The following is a 22,950-nucleotide window of genomic DNA, read 5'->3' as shown; positions in this document are numbered from 1 at the left end:
GAAGATTGCAATGACCATCTTGGACAGGCGAAAATGAAACCTGAATCCAGCAGAGCAGATGGCTAGCAAAGAAGAACAAGTGCAGATAATATAACCCTTACCGCCTCCGATCCCAGGAAAAATTTTGGCCTCAAACCAAAGGGTCGCTCCTGCTACTGGGTGACTGGTGAATTATTTTGGCCATTTCACTTTAACATAGCAGACTGAAATATTTACAGAGCATTGACTTTATATGTAAATCCCTTCTTTATGACTATTCCTATAGGTTAGGTAATCATACATAGGTCCGCACAGAATCTGAATAATAAAAAGGCTTCCCTTTCTGCTGTTTGGAATCCTTCTAGTTGGTTATCATCTACATCTCTATCACTTCTTTCTCTCTAGACCCTAAGGGTAAAATGGAATATAACCTGCGTCATTCCAGCTTGTACACAGCCGCTGAGCAATGATTTTTGCTTCCCTCATACATCTAAGCTCTCCTCATCAGCACAGATCCTATGGCTAAGAGGGGGCAATGAGACATAGCTAGCTTCCCCTGACAATTGACAGAGAGCGAAGAGATACATTCTAAAGAAAATCACAGGACACATACACTAGTCTGCATACAAAACAGCTCATGTCCTTTAGACTCATTTGTAAACTATAGCTTCACCTTGGAACTAAACCAAAATGTCTAGAAAACGGTTTGCACCAATTTCCTAATATGCTACAAATGCTCCGTTAAAGCAACAGAGCAAACTTCAACGTTTCTGCACAAGGTTTCCCCCTCCCATGAGCATCAATGCAACAGAAAAGCAACATAAATGTTCTTTCCGCCAATATACTGGATTTGTGCATATAGGCTTACCCAAAAGAAGAGCAGTTTCTTTAGACCAAAATAAACAGAACCCGTTACATCCTACAAGCCCGATAAGCCAAAGTTATGAACTTAGGCCTCCTTCCCACGAGCGTGACGGGCTCCGCAGCGTAATATTACGCTGTGAAGCCCGTCACGGCGCCCCCCAGAGCCCCTATACTTACCTGCGGGAGATAGCGTGAAATCGCTTCCCCGCCCACCGCCGCGCGTCACCGGCGGTGTCACGTGACGCGGCCGGCCGTGTCACGTGACGCGGCCGTGCGCGTCATATGGCGTCATATGACGCGCGGCGGTGGGCGGGAAAGCGTTTTTTCACGCTATCTCCCGCTGGTGACAGCGGGAGATAGCGTGAACGGACGGCTTCCATTGACTGCAATGGAAGCCGTCAGTGCGTACAGCCCGTCCTCACCCGCAGAAAATAGAGCATGCTGCGGGTGAGGACGGGAGAAATCGCGGTGCGTAATTCCGCGGTGGAATTACGCATCGTGAGCATTGTGCTATTAGGTTCAATAGAACCTAATAGCTGCGGGCAACGCAGCGGATTTTCGCCGCGAATTACGCGGCGGAAATCCGTTCGTGGGAAGGAGGCCTTATAGGAGAAGGGCCGTTGAGTCTGCGGGTGCGCTTGTCAGGCTTGTCTATTACCCCATTCCTTCACTATTCACCTACAAAGCCAGCATTCTGTGCATGGAGAAGACTGATTCTCTTCACTGTACGCATGCACATTGCCCATAATAAGGGGACTATGTGCGAGACACAATAAAGAAGAGTAATCTGCTTAAAGAGTCAAGCAAGTGGATGGGCGAACAGTGGGGGAGAGGGGAAGGAAACTATGAAAAGAATATCTATCTATATCTATCACACACACCCCAGACTCAACCGCCCTACTCCTAACTTTCGTTTATGGAGACGTAGGACATGACATGTTCCCTTTAAAAGGGTTTGGCGCTTTAAGTAATCCCTTTTTGTTCTTGGAAAAGTTCCCCAAAAATAATTGATCACACAGGGGCTCCTAGCAAAAAGCTGTGGTGAAATCCAGTAGCATGTGTTCAACTTCCTACAGGAAGGATTACATGATACTCCTAGAAATCAATAGGCCATTTGACTAATGCATGGACATGCTGCACCATTTAGAGACAGAGGCCCTTTTAGCCACACTTTACTCTGGATAATTGCATTTATATTTATTGACTACTGAGCTAATTTAAAACTATAAAAAGCTCCACCTCGAATCCAACTTGACAAATGGAGACCACAGTTATATTACCTTGAAGTTTCTTGAGGACTGCCACCTCCATTTTCAGTACTTGTTTTGGCTGCTGGGCAGACTCCACCTTGAGAGCAACATTCTCCCTTGTCAGCAGATCCAGAGCATCGTAGATTTCTCCAAAGCCGCCACCACCAATTTTTCTTAGCTGTCAATCAGGAAAAAACAAAATCATGGTCAATTAAAGTAGTGAAAGACATGCATTTACCTGATATGACATGAAACATTCTGGAAAGACAGAAAGAGAAGATATAGGAGGAGAAAAATAACATTTTGTTTGGGATTTTATAACAGATCTACGCTGGAGACTCCAAAAGTAATCTCCGAAGCAGATGTAAACCTTACTTTAGTCTTACTGGATAAATGGTCAAAGCAATGGAAAAATGGCAGTTCTACATTTCTAAATGTAAAAACTGCACCTGGGGAGAATGAATCCTTGGGCTTTCACATTGGCTGCCCAGTGTTTTCCAGAGCTTCAAAACAGAAAGATTTAGGACTCATGTCCTCGGGCAAATTAACATTTGCAATCCGCAGCGTTTTTCCTGCACGCGGATTCGACCCCATAGGGATGCATTAGACACCCGCAGGTAGTTAAATACCTGCGGATGTCATTTTCCGCTGCAGGAGCGGGTCCCGCATGCAGGAAAAAAAAAAAAATGGACATGCTCCATTTAGGTGCGGGTCTCCCGCGGTGACGGCTCCTGCAGGCTTCTATTGAAGCTTATGGAAGTCGTCCGAATCCACGGGAAACCTGCACCTGAATTAAACTCACCTGCTCTGGACGGTACGGGTCTTCCCTTCTTCGTCGGCTGATCTTCCTTCTTCGCTGCCAGCTCTTCTTTCTTCGGCCGGGCGGATGTGCCCGGGGCATGCACGCGGCACGCAGCCGGCGTCCCGAGCACATCCGCCGGGCCGAAGAAAGAAGATCCGGCCGCGATGGAGAGAAGATCAAGCCGCAAAGAAGGGAAGATCCGGAGCGTGCGGAGAGGTGAGTAATTGTTATTTTCAGCCCTCATGTCCGCGGGGCAGGAGGGACCCGCTACGGATTCTCTGTGGACTCAAAGAGTCCACAGCGTGGTCAAGCAGAATGCAAAGCAAGTTAGGTGCTCTGCTGCATAGCTTGAGGTATTACCAGTAGAAAGAGAGAGATTGTGATCACACTGTATAGAGCTCTGGTAAGACCATATCTGGAACACTGTGTTCAGTTCTAGAGGCCTCACCTACAGAAAGGCATTGATAAAATAGAGCAAGTCCAAAGGTGGGCTACAAAAATAGTGGAAGGTCTCAAGAACAAAACTTATCAGGTCAAACTTAATTTCTATAGCCTGGAAGCAAGAAGGGGACATGATCCAATTCTTTAAATATGCTACAGAAGGAAATAAAGGTAAGGGTAGACATGATGGGAACCTTTATACCTGCATATGTTTAAGAAGGGAAGAATGGGAAGACGGACATGATAAAAAATTTTATATATAGAGGGAAGTGTTTTATTACTGTAGGAAGCTAAAGACTAGAACAAGGGGGCACAACCTGAGATCACTTGGGGGAAAATCTGAAGTAAATCAGAAATTATTTACACAAAAATACAACAAAGGTCCTTACACCAATACTGAATGCCATTTTCCACCTTTACTTCAATAGGACTAGTGGAACCAACACCACCACCACAAATGTATTCTATTTGATGTGTTGTGGTGTGCATCTGGAAGTGTGCAAGTGCAAAAAACAGCAATTCTCTAGTGCTTGTAATCACCACTTCTCATGCTTACAGCTAAAAACATCACTGCAGTAAATACAGATGAATCAACTATTTAATCAGCAAATTGGGTCAAGCGTATATTCAAACTTACTGTGTGCAGTTCTGGGCTAAAGTCCTTTACATGCAGAACAGCGGCAGATAATGTATTCTTAGTGCTTATGCCCACGGATGGTTTTCTGCCGCGTTTCCTGCGGTGGAAATCCACAGCGTTATTCTGCTGTAGAATCTAATAGCTTTCAGCCTTCCAATGCTCATGATGCGGAATTCCGCAGCGTGAAAGAAATCGCGGCATGTTATATCTTCAGCGGAAAGATGCGCGGCCAGCTTCCATTGCAGTCAATGAAAGCTGTCTGTTCCGTGATACGTCCACTGTGAGCACAGCGGAATTATCGCGGGAATACGCGTCATCGCACACCGCTGGTGCGTCATGAGCTGCACTGCGCATGCGTGCCATCTCGCTGGATGGGACTCTCGCGTCGGATCCAGGGAGGCGAGTATGGGGTCTTTGGGGGGGGTGTCTCTGTGTCGGACTCCGCTGCGATATTCCGCTTGGCCGTGGGCATGAGGCCTATAGCTTATTATTTTCTAAGAGACAAATAAAAAGAAAATAATATAAGGGTGGACTAGATGGACCATGTGGTCTTTCTCTGCTGTCCATTTCATATGGTTCTATTTGGTGGGTTTACCGTCATAATACAGTATTAATTCCCTATAGCACTTTCAGTCCAATTAAAAAAATATGCAAGCCTGACACAGAAGCGGAGGAGGGTGGCTGCTTTTCTAAAGGTCACTTTGAATACATATGAAACCTGAAACGCCTTCTACTTCAAAGTATTACATGCAAACACAGCATGACAAAGTCACCTATATTCTGCGATCAATCGTTCACAGAGTTCGCTCTTTCGCCTGTGCAGCCCATTTGTACAGGCAGATAAATTGCTTGTAATTTCGTTCAGAGCTGCGTTCGCAAATGATTCACAATGCGTGCGATTGACTAATGAATGGCTGTTCACATGCAACGATGAGCAAACAATTATTTTTATGCCTGCATAAAATGGTCGGAAAAGAAGCGAACAAATTCTCATTAGTCGTTCAATCGTTGGCCGTGTTTACACTGAATGATTAGCGGTCAAATTTGCACGATGCAACCATTTTTTGAATGACAATCTTTCTGTGTAAAAGGGCCCCAAGTCTATACCCAAGGGATAGTCCCACAAAAGAAGAGATATTAACCTATTCCATGTCTATCAGATAGATGCAATTTAATCCATGAATAAGGGCAATGACGACAAAACACTATTTAAATACCACTCTAGTAATCCGGACACTCAGCTGGTTTTCCATCTTTTATGATAAACACTCCCTCCTCTGGAGGCATTAAAGAAGCTGCCCACTTGCTTATCCCTGGGTAAGCCCATCAATAGAAGATCTGAAGAGGATCTGCTGTCTGGGACCCCACTGATCAGTGGCTAGTTGAGCCAACAAGATCATGCAGAAAGCAGATATCTCCTTTGTCACTGCAGTGGGCAGGTTTGGTATTGCAGGGCATTCACTTTAAATCATTTAGGACCTGGCACTGTAAATTTACGGCGCCTGGTCCCAGGCTTAAAGCACCGCTGTATGTAAAATTACGGGGAGGATTTAAGCCTTCTGTCTCTGCAATCAAATCAGAGACAGGACAGGTTGTCAGCTGTTAGTGAAAGCTGATAAGCCAGAGAAGGCAGGAGGGGTTTTTAACCCATTCTGTCTTCTCCTTCCTCGAGTGCACAGCGCTCAATGAACGCTGTGTACTGAAAGGTGAAAGCAAAAGTGTAACTTTAACTACGGGAGCCCAGGGGTCACGTGACTGCCGGGATTCCCTGCTACAGTAGTGCTACAGGGTCCCAGAAGACCCGGATCCCCTCGGCCAGTGACTAATGTCACCACAGGGGTTGTTTTACCCTGTAACTGGGGCTCCTATGGATGCCTCAGCTACAGTGGGAAAGAGTCAAATAAAAAAAATAAAAAAAACTAAAAACATGCAAATGTGACCCAGGAGGTCTTATATGACTTAATGAGGGACACAGATAGTAAAAAAAAAAGCATAATTACATACATCAGTAAATAAAAATTACAGAATACAACAACATATACATTAGAAAGAAAATAACCCAAAGCCGGCGCCAAGTAAAAACCATTGCCGTATGCGCCCTGTAAACCAAAACCATACATATTATATATATGTAAACGTACTAAATAAAATGAGGAACCCATTTCAATTCTTAATACGTAAATATACTAATTTAAAAAAATCACTATAAATGTTAAAAAAATAATATATATTTTTTTAGCTTTCTATCCCCAATAAAACTAAAAAAATGTGAGAAAGACGACAAAAATTGCCCTATATGTCATGGGGAAAAAACGCAGCAAAAATAATTTTGGTAGCTGAAGGAAAAAAAAAAAAAAAATAGGGCTGTAAAACTACCACATGGGTAAAATCCCTAAAAAGTGTCTCATCCTTAAGGTACAAAACAGCTTGGTCCTTGGGGGGTTAAAGAGTACCTGTACTTTCACACTGGAGCACTGGCGCTCTGTCGGCCGTTTACAGCTCCTTCCAGCAGCTGAAGATGGCCCCATATTGAGCTCATAGAGCTCTATATACAGCCATCTTCAGCTGCCGGGAGGAGCCGAAAACGACCGACAAAACATGAGTGCTCCAGCGTGAAAGTACAGGTACTCTTTAATGCGAACCTTGCCTGCAATACCAGGCCTGACCACGGTAATGGGATTAGAGCTGTCTGCTTCCAGGAGAAATCAGCTCAATGCAGAAGTACACTGGCCCAAAAAACATCTGATTGTTGGCGATCCCGGTCAGCAGATCACCACTAATCTACTACTGATGGCCTACAATGTGGATACGCCATCAATAGTTTACAACTAGACAACTCCTTAAAACTATAAAAGGGATCTAAATCATTTTGTAATTTGTAACTGTAAAAAAGGTCTTCGTATTTATCAATTACTTTACAATGATCATCCAATAGCCATTTTAGGGAACCCCTTGCCCTATAATAGAATGAAATCAGTAACTACATAGTTCAAAAAAAGCAGGAAAACAAAAAAAAGATGACATCAGTCAAGTTCAAAAGAATTAAACAAGTTGTGGACCCTTTGAACAATGATTATTCTCAATGATAATAGTGACAAGCATGGAATATTTTACCAAATATTAGATGAAATACATCCATCAAATGCTGAACAGCGTAGCAGTGCCAATTTGCATAGTAAAGCCTGAAAGCCCAGGTTCACGTTTAACATTATGCATCAAAATAAAAACCAAGTAAACAAAAAAAGATAATAATGCATTGAGAATGAATGACAAACCTTACTGGTTCATGGTCTATACAGTGCAGGTCTCAATGTATTAATTTCTGATGGATGATGTCTTCATCTAGGTACTGCACAGTATTCACATGTAGAAAAAAAAACATCTTCTGGAAGTGCAGCACAGCAGTACAATATAGGAGCTCAGCTAGGACGAAAAGGTATGGTCTGCTGAAAGAGCGTTGACTGTTTCCAGTAGCAACCAGACAAATTTTGAATGCTGTTAAAAGACTATATACTGCATATACCGCGTTTCCACAAAAATAAGACACAGACTTATATAAATTTTTGCCCCAAAGGAGGCACAGTGTCTTATTTTCAGGGGTGTCTTATACTCACCTGGCCCGCGACATCTGGGTCCCTCGTGCTGGCCTCCGGCGCTGCGGCAGGCTGCAGTGTAATCCTCAGCATTGACAGCACTCTCTTTCTGGTGACGGGGCTTTGAATACAGCTGTGATTGGATCACGAGTGCCGTTGCTCAGCCAATCAGAGCCGGCGCTTGATGAACCAATCCCAGCCATTCATTGAGGTCATTCACTGAACGAGTGCCAGCTCTAAATGAATCACGAGTGCCGTGGCACAGCCAATCATAGCACTCGCTTGCTGGAGGCGGGGTATTAAAAGCCCCGTCACCAGAAAGAGAGTGCTGTGTCAATGCTGAGGACAGGGAGCCAGCCGCAGCACCGGAGACCAGCACGAGGGACTCGAACGCTACAGGCTAGGTGAGTATTGCAGTTTTTTTTTTTCCATGCAGTTTAGCTAGGGCTCATTTTCGGGAGGGGGGGGGGGCGCTTATATTTCAACCCCCCCCACCACCGATAATTGGTGTAGGGCCTATTGTCAGGTAGGGCTTAATGTAGGGGAACCACGGTAATACGGGTTACAAAACAGGATCAGTACAAAAAATGTAAGGTATTTAAACTTTCAAGTAGACTGTACACTGTAAATAGCGTAGCCTCATCTAGACCAGATTAGGCGGAGGCAGTATGATTCTCTAGGCAATAAACCCTGGCATTAATGTGGATATTACTTTAACATATACCACTTACCTAAAATATTGTACAGACCAAGTACACCATGGCAGTGGTATTCCCTAATGGCAGTGAGCACTTTCAGCAAGATAATGCGCCAAGCCATAAATTGTTTAGGAATGGTTTGAGGAACAGTACAGAGTTCAGGGTGATGACTTGGCCTGCAAACTCCACAGATACCAATCTGAATGAGCATCTGTTGGAAATGCCAGAAAAGAAGTCCAGGTCATGGAGGCCCGTCTCTCAATTTACAGGGCTTCAAAGGGGTTTTAAACGCTAAAGACATTCTTACCCTATCCACAGTATAGGGGAAAACATATCTGATCGCTGGAGGCCCAAGGCTGGGACTCCCAGCAAATTAACAATGGCACACCTAGAATGTATAGTGTGAACGGAGTGATGTGCACATGTGTTACCACCGCTCCATTCATTTCATATGAGACAGACGGTGGCTGTTGTGTTCAGCTATCTCCGTCTGTCTCATAGAAGTGAATGGAGTGGTGGGTGAACGCAGGCACCAAAGTTCCATTAACATGGAGTATTCGGGGTGCACCAATCCAAGCTGTCAGACCTCCAGAAAATCAGACATTTATACCCTATCCTGCAGATAGGAGAAAAAGTCTTTATTGGGAAAGCCCCTTTAAAGGATTGCTGCTAATCTCTTGTTGCCAGATACCGCAGGACACAAAGGTTTTATGGAACCTTATAGAATAAGTTGTGGCTTAATCGGTTGAGCCACTTTTGGCAGTTATGAACCAGTGCATACCAAGAGCACCCTACAAGACATGTTTTAGAGATGCTAGGACCCAGTTTTCTAGCCCTTGTCAAAGTCACTCCCGCAATATACTGTGTGAGACGAAAGTATGGACACATCTGTTTAACTGGTGTAATAATGAGAAAATGGACTTCTAATTTGTCAAAGTATTAATTGGGAGGGAGGCTGCATTTTTTGGTGAAGGAGATATTTTTTTGGTGGCCATTTTGATATCTACCATATTGAATTCAGTTCAGTTTTTCTTCAAAAGGCAAGGGGATCATGTGATCCATCAATCTAGACTGGAATTGACTCAGAAACATATTTGAAGTGTCAGTTTTGCTCTTACTCTACTTGAGTTAAGGGAGGGCAAATTTTCACAAAGAGCTTTACATGATGTTTTCAACGTGTGCAGCATTCTGCCAGATGCACATTGTTAAACATTTAATCCAGTCTTTTTGAACATGCTTAAAGGGGTTGTCCCGCGATAGCAAGTGGGGTTAAGCACTTCTGTATGGCCATATTAATGCACTTTGTAATATACATCGTGCATTAAATATTGGCCATACAGAAGTTATGCGCAGAAGACCTGTGCGGCTCGAGCTCGCCGGAGCGGCCCCTTCAGCGCAAGCGTGTCTAATCCAGGGAGAAGGCGGCTTTGGTCGGCGCCATGGAGACGGGGACGCCAGCACCGGAGGGGGTAAGTGTATAACTTCTGTATGGCCAATATTTAATGCACGATATATATTACAAAGTGCATTAATATGGCCATACAGAAGTGCTTAACCCCACTTGCTATCGCGGGACAACCCCTTTAAGAACTACAAGTGAATTTCATCACAGCACTACAGGATTACTAGTTTCAACTCAACCAAATATTTTTATTATTGCATACACAAGGGACTTTAAATGGCTCCACAGCGTAGAGCACTTGGCAAAACTTTTCCCACACTAAAAACGTCTTCCCTACCATTTGAAAAACCCAAGTTCAATTCAATATGGCAGATTTCAAAATGGCCCCCGAAACATCTCCATCACCAAAATATGCAGCCTCCCTCCCAATTAATACTTTTACACACTGAAAGTCAATTTTTTAATTACACCAGTTAACCCTTTTCAATCCAATTTGTATCCTGTTTTTTCTAGGGGGCCTACTCTTTTTCTGCCGTTATACAATGACTCTATATCCTGGCTAAAGCCAGTACTGCATGAGGTGACACGTTGGATAGCCTCCGACAGCAGAGAGGCTGGCAATATACAGTAAGAGAACCCTGACAGATGTCTTCCAACAATGGAGCTGTAAAGTCTTAAATCATAATGTCTTCAGGGATCAGATAGTGGATTGGAAAGGGTTAAAAAGATGGGTCCAGACTTTTGCCTCACCTTGTATACACACGTATACACATTTCTAGAATTTCAGTACAGATGTAAGTTTAGGTCACAAAATGTTGTACTTTGTACTAAGACATTTCAATGGAGAGTGGCTACAAAGTGTGGCTAGTAGAAAGGTTGTAGCCTTTCATTAGTAAAGAGTGGTGGATGCGTCCAGAAAATTATATTCTTGCCATCACTACATAGACAAATATTAAGATTCTATTTCCATATGCAGGATTATCTGCTATTCTACAAGAGTCTTTAAGGTCATTGACCCCATCTGTCTCTGTATTCAGGAGACTTAAAAGCATCTTACTCACTGTGCTCATCATGGGAATACAGGACAAAGAGGATGAGATCCGGACACATCAAGTGCATTTTAGTGAAATGTATTGCACTCACACAGTTAAAAAGAACCTGTCAGCTCATTTATGCTGCCATATCCTCATGTGGACAGCTTGGAAGATGAGAAACTGAGGAGATTCATATATAGTTAGATTTTAAAAAATGCATGAGAAGTTTGTAATTAATATTTTAATTACTTCCTAGAATCGAGCTCTTCAGGGATTTCTGACGGCAGGAATAGCAGTTGAATACCCAATGTAAGTGTGAATTGAGTCTTAAAGATTTCAATAGAAAGAAAAAGAAGGATTTTGTTATCACTTTTTATAAGTTACTAAGTAGAGATGAGCGATCACCCAAATGCTCAAGTCCACGTTATTCGAGTCGAGCTTTTTGTAAAATTCGAGAACTCTACCCGAGTAACGAACCCCATTGACTACAATGGGAGACTCGAGCATTTTTGTATGTGGTATGCCGGGTGCCGAGCTTTTTTCCCTAGGTCTGTCAGTTTGTCTCTCTCCGTCCCCCATTCCTCCCCCCTCTCCGTCCCCCTCTCCTTCCTCTCCCACCCCTCCTCCTCCTCCTCCTCCTCCACCCCTCCCTCTCTCCCAGCAGAAAAATTTGCCAATGACGCACGCTGGGAAGGGGCCAAAAACAGGCATGTCACAGCGGGGAGGAGCCAAAAACTGGGGCGGGGTCGAACACGGCTTGATGATCATTTGAGTAACGAGCACCATCGAGTACGCTAATACTTGAACGAGCATCAAGCTCGATAGAGTATGTTCGCTCAACTCTATTACTAAGCAATTTTATTGTTGGTCTGGATCTACCGTGGTAGCAAAATTATTGTAAATCCATATGGATCCAAGTTAAAATTTTTCAAAATGTCCTCCAACTACACTTTTTATTTTTGTTAACCTGCAATTTTCTTTTTCTATTAGAAAATAAGAATCTCAAGCAGATGTGAAATTTACTTAAGAAACAGCATTAAAGGGGTTGTCCCGCGCCGAAACGGGGTTTTTTTTTTTTTAAACCCCCCCCCCGTTCGGCGCGAGACAACCCCGCTGCAGGGGTTAAAAAAACAACCCGCACAGCGCTTACCTGAATCCCGGCGGTCCGGCGTCTTCATACTCACCTGCTGAAGATGGCCGCCGGGATCCTCTGTCTCCATGGACCGCAGGGCTTCTGTGCGGTCCATTGCCGATTCCAGCCTCCTGATTGGCTGGAATCGGCACGTGACGGGGCGGAGCTACACGGAGCTACACGGAGCCCCATTCAGAAAAGAAGAAGACCCGGACTGCGCAAGCGCGGCTAATTTGGCCATCGGAGGGCGAAAATTAGTCGGCACCATGGAGACGAGGACGCCAGCAACGGAGCAGGTAAGTATAAAACTTTTTATAACTTCTGTATGGCTCATAATTAATGCACAATGTACATTACAAAGTGCATTATTATGGCCATGCAGAAGTGTATAGACCCACTTGCTGCCTCGGGACAACCCCTTTAACTCATCCAACCTGATGGATCTTTATTCAACCATTTGTAATGACACCGGCTGGACAGAAGAAGCGGACTTCACCTAAAGCAATACCCTTTTTCTAGGTTCCAATGGTGTCTCCCAATACTCAGATACCAAAAGTAAGGCCAAATTATTGGACAACTACTGTCAACCAAAGCAGTGTGTAGTGTCTGACTACCAGTCTAAGAATCTTGGATCAACAGAAAGGGGCCCCAGGAAGCCATTCATTGCGCGGGATTAAAAGGAGGGCATCAGGTAATGTAACCCTTCCTATGGTCTCGGCACAAAATTTTGACGGGGCACCAGAGGTGTGCCAGACGATAGATTATATAAATACATCTCAAGAATAACATTAATCTCCAAATGTTAAAATGTAACACGTTAACTCTACTAAGCATCAACTGTTCTCAGGTAATTAGCCCACAATAGGCGAATAAGTATACAATATTATAAAATTGCTGACTTAAAGCTAAATGTCATTTCAAGATATGAAATCTTTGCTGGATTCCTAAAAGATGCTGAATATTCTAGCTTCCATAATAGCAATTATTTTCTTTTAAGATGAAAATCCCTGAAGAACAACAAAGAAGTCTGGGAACATTGATTTATGCTATAATGATATCCTAAAGTGCATTACGTACAGGTAATCCAAGGACAAGTGTTTTAGCAGAAAGGCAAGGATTTCTGCATTAAACTAGTCTACATGGCACAACAGAAATTATATAATACACGATTAATCTAGTGTATGTATAGTTTACTTTATGTACACCCCCAATACAGTGGTCAAAATGAAAGTGAACAACATACTCCTATCATAAAGGACACTATAGGATACATATACTGTATAATACTATATAACAGTCAGTATACATATGGTAGAAGAGGAGTCCCCATAGAAAAAAGGGCACCGAATTAAGGTGCTGGATTTTGGCACCTATGAAGAAGGGTCTAGTGTTTGTTTTTCCCTGTAGTACAGAGAATTGTTACATTTGTGGCAGCAGGAGGATACATTTTGCCTAAAATAAATAAATAAAACTAGTACTCTGCTCTCCGCGCTGCTGCAATGCTCCCCTGGTCTTCTATTTACTTTGGCTGCAACAGTCATGTGGGTTGTTAACCCATGTGACCGCCACAGCGCCTAGACTGCTCAACACGGACGTAATCAGCAACATCCTGTAAACCTGCCGAGACCCTTTGATGAGTTTACAGTAGATCGCCAGGCCAGAAAACCTGGATGTCACTTGTAAGATTCCATGGTGTTGGAGCTCTGGTACCATGATGAGTATATTACTTTTATATACTTTTGGGCATGGGAGCCCAAAACTATATAAAAATGTAAGCAAAAAAACCCAAAACATTTTAAGACATTTGCCAATCCACTTGTTTTTGAACAATTCAGTTCCTCTGGAAAAGGGAGTCCTGCATTGATTCAAGTCACCCAGGAGAAAACGGAGTGGGACCAAATATTGCTGCCCCCCCTCTTTCCATAGGCTCCACAGTGGCTGTATGGTCTGCCTCTACTGTAATTGCGGGCGTACTTACTAGAATGCAGATGTGTCCCTTTAGCACTGCACCACAAGTAACGCTATGTTTACATCGGTGTTCAGTTTTCTGTTCCACTGAGAGAGCAGAAAATGCCCTGTAAAATTCCCATTAATGTCAGTGTTTTTCTTCTTTTCAGTTCTGTTTGGTTTCCGTCTTTTTGATGGGAATAAAAGACTCACTTGCAAGACGTTTTTCCCATCCAAATTAATGGAAACCACACTGAATTGAGCTCTGAGTTCTTCATTAACATGGTTGTTAATGGGGAACAGACCGGAACTATTTTATTTGTATCTAGTTTAACGAACTCATTTAATGCAACTGCGCCTGTGTCGTTGTAAAATGGAGCTACATTTAAAAAAAACCAAAAAAAAAACCAAACCCGTCCATTTAAAACTAATCATAATAGAACTGCTGCAAATGGAAACTTATTTTTTCATACACAAAACAATTAGCTTCAGCTTGCCTAAGTTAGGTCTCGTCCACATGAGAAAGACAAAAGAGCACAGCATGATGCACTATTCCGTCCTGTAAAATGCAATATGGCACAAATTTTACATGGATTGCGATAGCACAGCGCAGAAAGTTATTGTAACCCATAAAGAGCTATTGTTCTCTTATATTAACACAAAAAAATAAAAAACATTGTAAAGTAACTTAAAGTGTAAATACAGCATCCTAATAACACGGCACACTAAGTAAACCAAATGCACCCCATAGTAGTCAGTGGAGTCTGTTTGGCGCCATATGGGTCCATCGTAAGACAGATCCGTTCGGCCAGGGCTTGCTGGTTTCCCGCTTCTCAAACAGACAAGGAAAAATGGAAATTATTTGAAAAGATGAGAAAAAAAAAAAAATCTATTATTAATGGTTAAGAGAACAATTAGGTGAACATAGTCCAAGTAAGGATCATGCCAAAGAAATATTTGCAGATTTCCAATTGGACTTTGGATTTCTTTAAGCACACAATGCAGGGTCTAAAAAGCGACAATTGATATATTCATTCTATGAAGCTAATAGGGTCAACAGGAATTGCTATGTTTGTGCAGGTAGCTTAGGTGACAGAAAACTAGCTTGAGTACGTCCAAACCTTTTCAACTGAAAACAGTCAAGGAATAATTTGTCTAAGACATTTGTATGTGATTGCAAATCAAATACGGGAATCTTTACTTTTCGAATTCACAGACGTGCCAAGACCTCTATTTGCAGATTCAAAATAGCCCTCTGCCTAAAGAATTGTTGTAAACAGCTGAACAAGCATCATTTGTCTTTTTAAATTCCCATAAAGTTGATGCAAAAAGCATGCACTTTGCACCAGAATGGGGTCAGGGGACATCTTTTCTCCCTACAGGTGGGAGAGACCTTGACTATATCTTATTAAATAGCAAAAAAAAATAAAAATTACATACATACATACATACACACACACACATACATATATATATAATGCATGTTGCAGATGTTCATCCCCATAATAGAAGACCTGAGGGCTAAAATATTGAAATAGTCTATACTGGAATAAAAAAACAAAATGCACCAATGACAACATTCAAAACATTGTTTTGCAAAATGTTGTACATAATTTCAGACTTGGAGACTAGAATTTGCCTTGGAAAACAAGGCGGCAGCTGTTGTCTACAATTACTACCAACATGCATTAGAATCAGCCATGTTTGCTGTTCAGGAGAGAAGCGTCTTCTAGGCTTCTAGTATTAGCATGAATCAATTGGAGAAGGAAGCACTGTTTGGGCTCTGGCACCCATTAGTTAGCTCTCATGACAACTGATTGCTGCCAAGAACCATTCATTTTAATAGAGCCATCTGCACATATACATTTTTCATACATTTCCCCAGCTAAATGAGCTGCATGCCTCAAGGGTATTCCATAGTATGCACAAGACTTGAGACGGCTGATTTATGTTGGCCTCTATAATGTGCAGATGTCAACTTTAGCCATCATTTACTGTATCCATAGGGCACAGAGAACTATTAGAAATGACCAGTCTAGGCAAATGTGATCGGATTTGGCGTTATGTAAATAGCCCTAAAATAAAACAATAAATGTAAAGCTCATATAACTATAATAAAATCTGGTTCCTACTCCATTGAAGAAAACATCACAATGGGGTAGACTGGCATACTGGGTGATATACATGAAACGGTGGGTACAATATATGTCCAAAGCTTTTTAACGACATGTTCAACATATATCATATACAGATCTGGCCTATATTATGGTTTCCGAACCGCTGTGCCTTTCTGCTCACAAGTGTCACGACAAACACTGTCAATGGGATCCGTTCAGTTCCATCATATGGCGGATCTGTTTGGCTACCGGGTGCAGTTTTCCTGCTCCCATAATGGGAGACAGAATGTGATTTTGTGCATATTTCCGTGTGCACAAGCAAGCGCACAAAAATACACGTCGGAACAGGCTAAATATACACAAGCTTGAGCACATTTCGGGCACGCAAACACATGGTGTATTTGCGCGGCTGAAATGCGGTTATGCCCATGTGAACAAGCTCTGAAGGTGCTTTTAGATGGAACGATTATCGTTCAAAAATTCGTTCAAACGAGCAAAAGTTTTAAAAAAAATTGTTCAACTTAAACACGAGCCGAATGACTGAATGACAAACTAGAATTTTTTGCTTTTCCTTAGTCATTCATTTAATGCATAAAATGCATCTTTGGCTCATTCACATATCGTTTGGTTTAACCAGCGCTTGTTCAGTTGTTCACGTACACTTATACAGCGAGCGAGAAAGACTGAACGATTCTTGTTTAAGTGAGCCAACCATGCATCTGCCTGTCTAAACAAGCTACACGAGCGAACGAGCTAGCGGTGAAGTCACTCACTCGTTCAAACAAGAATTGGCTCGTCTAAAAGGACCCTTAGGGCTCTTTCCCATGAGGGGGCATACGGCGATGGCTTTTTTACATTTTCACGCCTGTTCCATATATATACCTGAATGGGCGTTTTTCCGTAATCGCGGCCAGCATTTCCGTCCATTCACACGACCGCAAGCGTTGTTTTTGGCAGGGAAAAAATACGCCGCACCCCGGGAAACCCTCGCTCTGCCAAAACCCTTGGGATACCTTCTAATGCCTATATAGAGGCACCTGTAAGCTTTTCGCAGCATTGGACGCTGCAAAAATGCCTCTCCCTCTCTTCTCTTTCCCTGCTCCAATAGGAGTCTATAGGACCCGCCGGCGTATATTGGCTAAAACATACTTCCAGAACTAGGTTTTGGCTGAGTGTATATGCACCGGCCGTGTATATGTTCTGTTTTTCACACCGCCGATGTATTTACGCGCCATATATTTGCCGTGTGAAGAGCTCCATTGGAAACTAATGCTTCACATGGGTACCTTAAATGTGCGCCCGGGCGCGAAAACGTGGCGTTTATGCGCTTGTGGGAATAAAGCCTTAAGCTGTAAAATTTTACTTGAAGAAAAAAAAAATCTCTACACTTGGAGGATCGAACCGTGCATGCTACTGTAGGCAAAACACACACAATTAAGATTTCCCTGCAAGGCAGGTAAAACACTCTGCTGTGGACCATTTGCATGTTAACCATTTCTCATTTTGCATAGAGGACCCAGCATTGAATTTCAACATCATCATTTTGTTTTAAAAGTGTTTTCATTGTCATTGGGATATTAGAAAAGGAACAGAAAATAGGGAATTCAGAAGGAGAGGGGGACAAAAGAAGAAAAGAGGCAACATTCCAGATAACGTCATGTTAGGGCCCAGCGCCATATTGAAAACATAGTAGCAGTGTGCAGCTAGTCTAGGTTACCCGTTGACACCTAATGAGCAAAAGCAAGAGAGTCTCTGGTAACAATAAGGGTAAATTTGTAATAAAGTGCAAAATCAGGAAGGCCTGCCCCTCCAACGTTCTTGTGTCTAGTCAATATCTTATGCCTTAAGGCCCTTTTACACGCAAAGATAATCTTTCAAATGAATTAAAGATTTAGCGATCTATTTGTATAAGGTGTTAATGGCCATTAATACTTTATCATCTTCATTTGCAAGGACTTCTTAGGGGTTCTTTGCAGAGCCTAGAGTGTGTTTAAACAGACGCCCAGCTGTGCAAACAGCTGCTGGCAGATTACATTGTTCTCCTCGCAACTAGTATAAACATGCCGCGAGGAGATCATGATGCAGTCTTTTAAAAGATGAGCAAAATACATTCAAATGGAATGTACTTGCTCAGTCTTTCAGCGGCTGAACGATGGATTTTAAGTTAACCAAAATCCATCATTCAAATGAAAAGGGCACGATGCCCGTGTTTACTTATAACGATTTTTGCTCATTTTCGTCATGGGCCTTAAATCTAGGGGAGGAATCTCCCCAAACAAAACTGCCTGTAATAGATTGTAAGGAGGAGAAAATAAAGTTTTAGAGAGAGATTGGTAGTGTCTGAAGGAGATACAACAGTCGAGCAAGATCTCCATTTTTAGAGTATATATTTTGCAGAACTGTAGGCAAATAGCCTCTTGTTGAGGCATGGTAATATTGAAGATTTAAGATTTTTTTAACTTAGTTTTTTGAAGTTACTTAGGTCCCAAAAAAAGAGAAAATTCTGATGGAATATATGGAAGATCTATACGTGGAGCAGTAATCAGACTGTCAATTTTTGCTGACCATCTTCTCATCCATTTGTTCTTGAGGGAGATTGGTCATGAATGTCTATGATCCGAATATCCATGAGTTGTATTTTTTAAAAATTTTTATAGGGAAATTCAGCTCTCCTACAATGTCAGTGACACTTGTATTCTCAATTAAATACTTTGGGATAATTTTCCTTACAGCTCCACATTGAGCTTTCCCTGGTATTTCTCCTGAAAATGTATGAAATTGATAACTGGGTGTCACGATTCCCCCTTATCAAAGAGGCATGTTACAACAAACTATCACTGTGAACCAGGAAATGGCAATTTCTTGTTGTCCATTTATTCATATATTTCCAGGGGGAACAATAGAAGAATGGCACAATGCAGAATTTTAAGAAAAGGTGCACCAAAATTGCCATTTACTAAAACAGACATGTCAGAAAAGTTCACAGGTCTTTGAAAAAGGAATGAAAAATGACAATTAATTGTCTAAGGGTATGTTAACGTGCAGTGGAAATACTGCAGCCACACCGGCAGCATTTCTGCATCAGAAACAGTAAAAATCTACACTGGTTCAGATTTGGACTCAAAAATCATACGTGGATATGCAGCGGACTTCAGCCAGCCGCTCCTCTCACCTCAAATGCAGAAGTGGGCGCATCACTTGACTGCGGTTGTAGGGCTTAGTGGCGGTTGTGGGGTGGGGGCTGCCGATTGCGAGGAAAGCAGATCCGCAACCAATTTAGAGAATGGCGTTTGAAATGCCGCGCTAAACTTTGTTGAATGCCTTCACCGATTTCAATGGGGCTTCTCAGACTAGCCCAATTTCTAACACCACGTTTTTCGAGTTCTGCCTGTTCTGTTTTCGGACGTTTTTATACACAGTGCGTCGCCCACTGAAATCAATGTGGAGCATTTCCAACTGTCAAAAATGCAGTAGAACGCTGTGTAGAGCGTTAAAACACATTTTTAAACGCAGCATTCTATGCCACCGGGAGGGAAAGTGGTGACGTCATCGGCTTGCATTGCTGGCATTGTTAGTGCAATAACAATGCAGGCAAACGCCCACACTGAACACTGTACAAAGCAGCTCTGCTCTAGTACAAATGCAGCGTTGTCACCATCGCCTGTGTGAGAGTGGCCTAAAGGCCATTTTTAACTGAAATCCATTAGGCAATTCCTTAAATAGAAAGTCTGTCATATAATGTGGTTTCAGGGTATTGATTGCAATGCAGCAATAGTCATTTCCTAATATTGTAAGGTTGTCATAGTAGTATTTTCCTTTACTAACTAGTTTTTCAATAATCTGTCAGGACATCTCAATAGAGATGTTATAGAACTTTATACATCTTAAAATTCATCACATTGACCCCTGTCCCCAATGTGGCTCACAATAAAATATCTAGGCTCACCAGCTCCCGGCGTCCCGTCTCTGCTATGCGCGGGCTGCCGGCCAGCCGGCGCATGCGCAGAGTTGAGCCGGCCCGACAGTACTGACATTTCTGTGCGGGCCTGCAAACGGCCGGGTGGGATCCCGCTGCGAGGAGTCTCGCAGCTGGATGCGGTCCCGTGCCCCTGCAGAGGCCTGCGGCTTACTGACTCCCAGCTTCTTCCGTCTCTGCTACCCATGGTGCACCAACATGAAACCTGTCTTCATGCAACGTAATGCTCCTACTATAGAAGTCAATTGCGTCATCTCAACTGACAAGAGGAAGAGTGATTGGATCGCAAGTCATCTTACCAAAAAGAACAAGATTACTTACTGGTAATCAGATTTCCACGAGCCTATGACTGCTGCCTCCCATCCAGATGGGAAACGGGAACCTCCCACATAACTTTAAAGGCAGGAACACCCTTCACCACCTCAGTTCTTGAGCAAGATCAATTGATTAATTGAGTCATATTCCTATTTATTCATATTTATACCTAGAAACTAACTTTATTTAATGCAATTAATTTAATTCAAATACTGCAGGTGGGGGTGGGGTGTGGATTTGGTGGTGCTGTCGTGGGCTCATGGAAAACTGACCACCAGTAAGTAATCCTGTTTTCCTTACACCCATGACAAAACCAGTGAGAGATTAAACTAGATGAATAACTATGGAGGGTTGATAGCCTTAAATAATATTCTCCCGACAGCTAATAACGCATTGGATTGGAAGATCCACCAATAAAGTATCAGCGAACTCTAACTTAACTTTGAAGTGCTGGCATTCTCTTCTGATGTTGAAAACTGCCACCAACCAAATAGACGTTCCAGATTACACAATAAATCACTGCTTTTTAAACCCAATAATACAACTTGTCCCCATTGGACTGGTATTTCTATTACAGCCAACTTGACTATGGAAGACACTTTGATATTCTTTTTAGGAAGTATGATGCCCAGAAAGGAACACACTATTTACACACTATTACAGCAATATATTGCACTTTGGAGTTCTCGATTTTAAAGTTAGGAGCTTATAAAAATAAATGTTCAAAATATAAAAGCATCCTATAACTACTCTACATAAGCATGCAACTTCAATAAAAAAGATTCTTATATAAATGTTCCCATCAGAAATACTGAAATCTCCATCTCTTTGTCATCATCTTACGCAATCAGAACAGTCTTACCTCAGATTTCCAAAGGTATTCTTTACCATAAAAAACTTACAGAATATGTGTATTGAGGATAAAAAGGCTTCATTTATTGGTCTTTCCATTGAAGATCACCTGTCAAGATCAGAAATCACCGACCAGCAGCCCAACTCAGAGGATAAGAAAGGTCATATGCAGGACTTAGAGACTAGAAGTCAAAGGCAAATCATAGAGCCATAGGCAAGCTTAGCAGCCACAAGCCTACAGGCTAACATGCATAGGTGAGGCCCAGAGGCCACAAGCCCTAGACCAAGCGCAGTCGCTATTAGTATCTAGGTCAGACACAGAAGCCCTAATTGAAATGCATAAAGGCTATAGGTAAAGCATAAAGACTACAGACCATAAGTAAACCACAAAAATTATAAAGGCCAAAACCACCAAGGCCGCTAGGCTGAAGGGACCAAAAAACGACTATGGGCAAAGCCGCAAAGCCATGAAAGCTACGTGTAAAGAATATTCAGCTATAGGGCAAAAGCCACACAGGCTATCAGCAAAACCATAAAGCTTATAAGGTTATAGCTAGCGCTGTAAGGTTATAGGCAAAGCTATAAAAGACTATTCTGCAATAAGGAAAGATTGTCATAAAAAAGCCCTGAAGGCTGTAGGCAGTGCCCTAAAAGTTATTAGGCTATAGGCAAAAAAAGCCATAAAAGGACCATTATACCATAGGCAGAGCCATATAGGAAAAAGACAGAGGCCTCAAGCAAAGACCATAAGGTCCTTGGTCTGATTTTTGAGCACATTATATAGCCATCCCCTTCAATGTTACAAAATTGTAGGGTTAATGCAAATTCAGAATTCAATCCCTTATACAGGGTAATTCTGTTTAAGCGGACTTTTCTCTTAGCCTAAACAACCTCATTAGCGCTCACTGGCTTCTCGTCCTATGTGACAGCTCCCTGCACAGCACTTCCCATAGGAAAGTGCCGAGCAAGAAGCTGATAAGAAGCCAGAAAGCAGCCAGCAGAACTTTCAGTTTGCAAGCACTACACGAGCGCTAACGACCTTAGCGGTGACATCAGCGCTTGTACGGTCGCTGAAATGACTACTGGCCCATGTAAACGGGCCTTTAACCAGTGGCTCCCCATGGAGACTTACACTGGACAGATGACCTCTCATGTCATCAAGCTTGGGAGCGAGGCCCTGCAATCCGCCATCTTTAGAGATCTGGAGGAATCCTTGAAAAGGGCAGAGGTAATCCAAACAGCAGCTACCCCAGCATTCTCTAACCTGTCCTATAGACAGGATACAGGAACTGTGGTGGTGAAGGGTGTTCCTGTCTTTAAAGAGATCTGGAAGGTTTTCATTTCCTGTTCGAAAGGGAGACGATCTCGCTTGTGCTGTAATAGGAAACTGTGAATTATACGGTCCAATAAAAGGAAATACCTGTTTACATTGACCACAAGCCCTGTTTAAACCAAATTTCTAGTACTATAGAGCTGCTTGCATCGCCCAGCTGACTTTAGTTGATGCCTCATCTGGCTTTCCCCATTGGGTCCAATTAAAATTGGATCTCGTTGCAAAGTATTCTCTCGCTACCCTAATGTGGACTAAGACTTCTATCCAAAATTTGATTTCTTTCTCTTACTTACTTAAATCTTTGGAGAGCCGCGCAATTCAAATATAACCTCCAGACAAAGATATCACTGGCAACATTGATACTAGCCAATTCATTATTCTCACTAGAATTATGCCCCAACGACAAAAACAAGAAGGCAGCAAAAAAGAACTAAAAACCCAACAGGAAAAAATAAATAAAATTATGTAACAATGAGATAAAAACAGCAAAGATGGTGACAGAAAGACACTTATTGCCAAAGAGAGTAAAACTAACACTAAATGGTTCTTTAACCATATCAATAGTAAAAACATTAATG

General features: G+C 42.4%; 1 protein-coding gene across 1 annotated transcript in view; it reads right to left on the bottom strand.

Moving 5' to 3' along the window:
* Window positions 1-22,950, bottom strand: part of TTBK2 (tau tubulin kinase 2) — a 107,049-nt gene that overhangs the window by 61,375 nt on the left and 22,724 nt on the right. Inside the window, exon 3 of the mRNA XM_066608346.1 lies at window positions 2,124-2,271. Coding sequence (XP_066464443.1) covers window positions 2,124-2,271 — 148 coding nt within the window. The remainder of the gene's footprint in view (window positions 1-2,123; window positions 2,272-22,950) is intronic.

Source organism: Eleutherodactylus coqui, chromosome 6, assembly GCF_035609145.1.
Source record: "Eleutherodactylus coqui strain aEleCoq1 chromosome 6, aEleCoq1.hap1, whole genome shotgun sequence".
NCBI lineage: Eukaryota > Metazoa > Chordata > Amphibia > Anura > Eleutherodactylidae > Eleutherodactylus > Eleutherodactylus coqui.
Note: the sequence above shows the minus strand (reverse complement) of the source record. Positions and strands in the feature narration are given on the sequence as shown.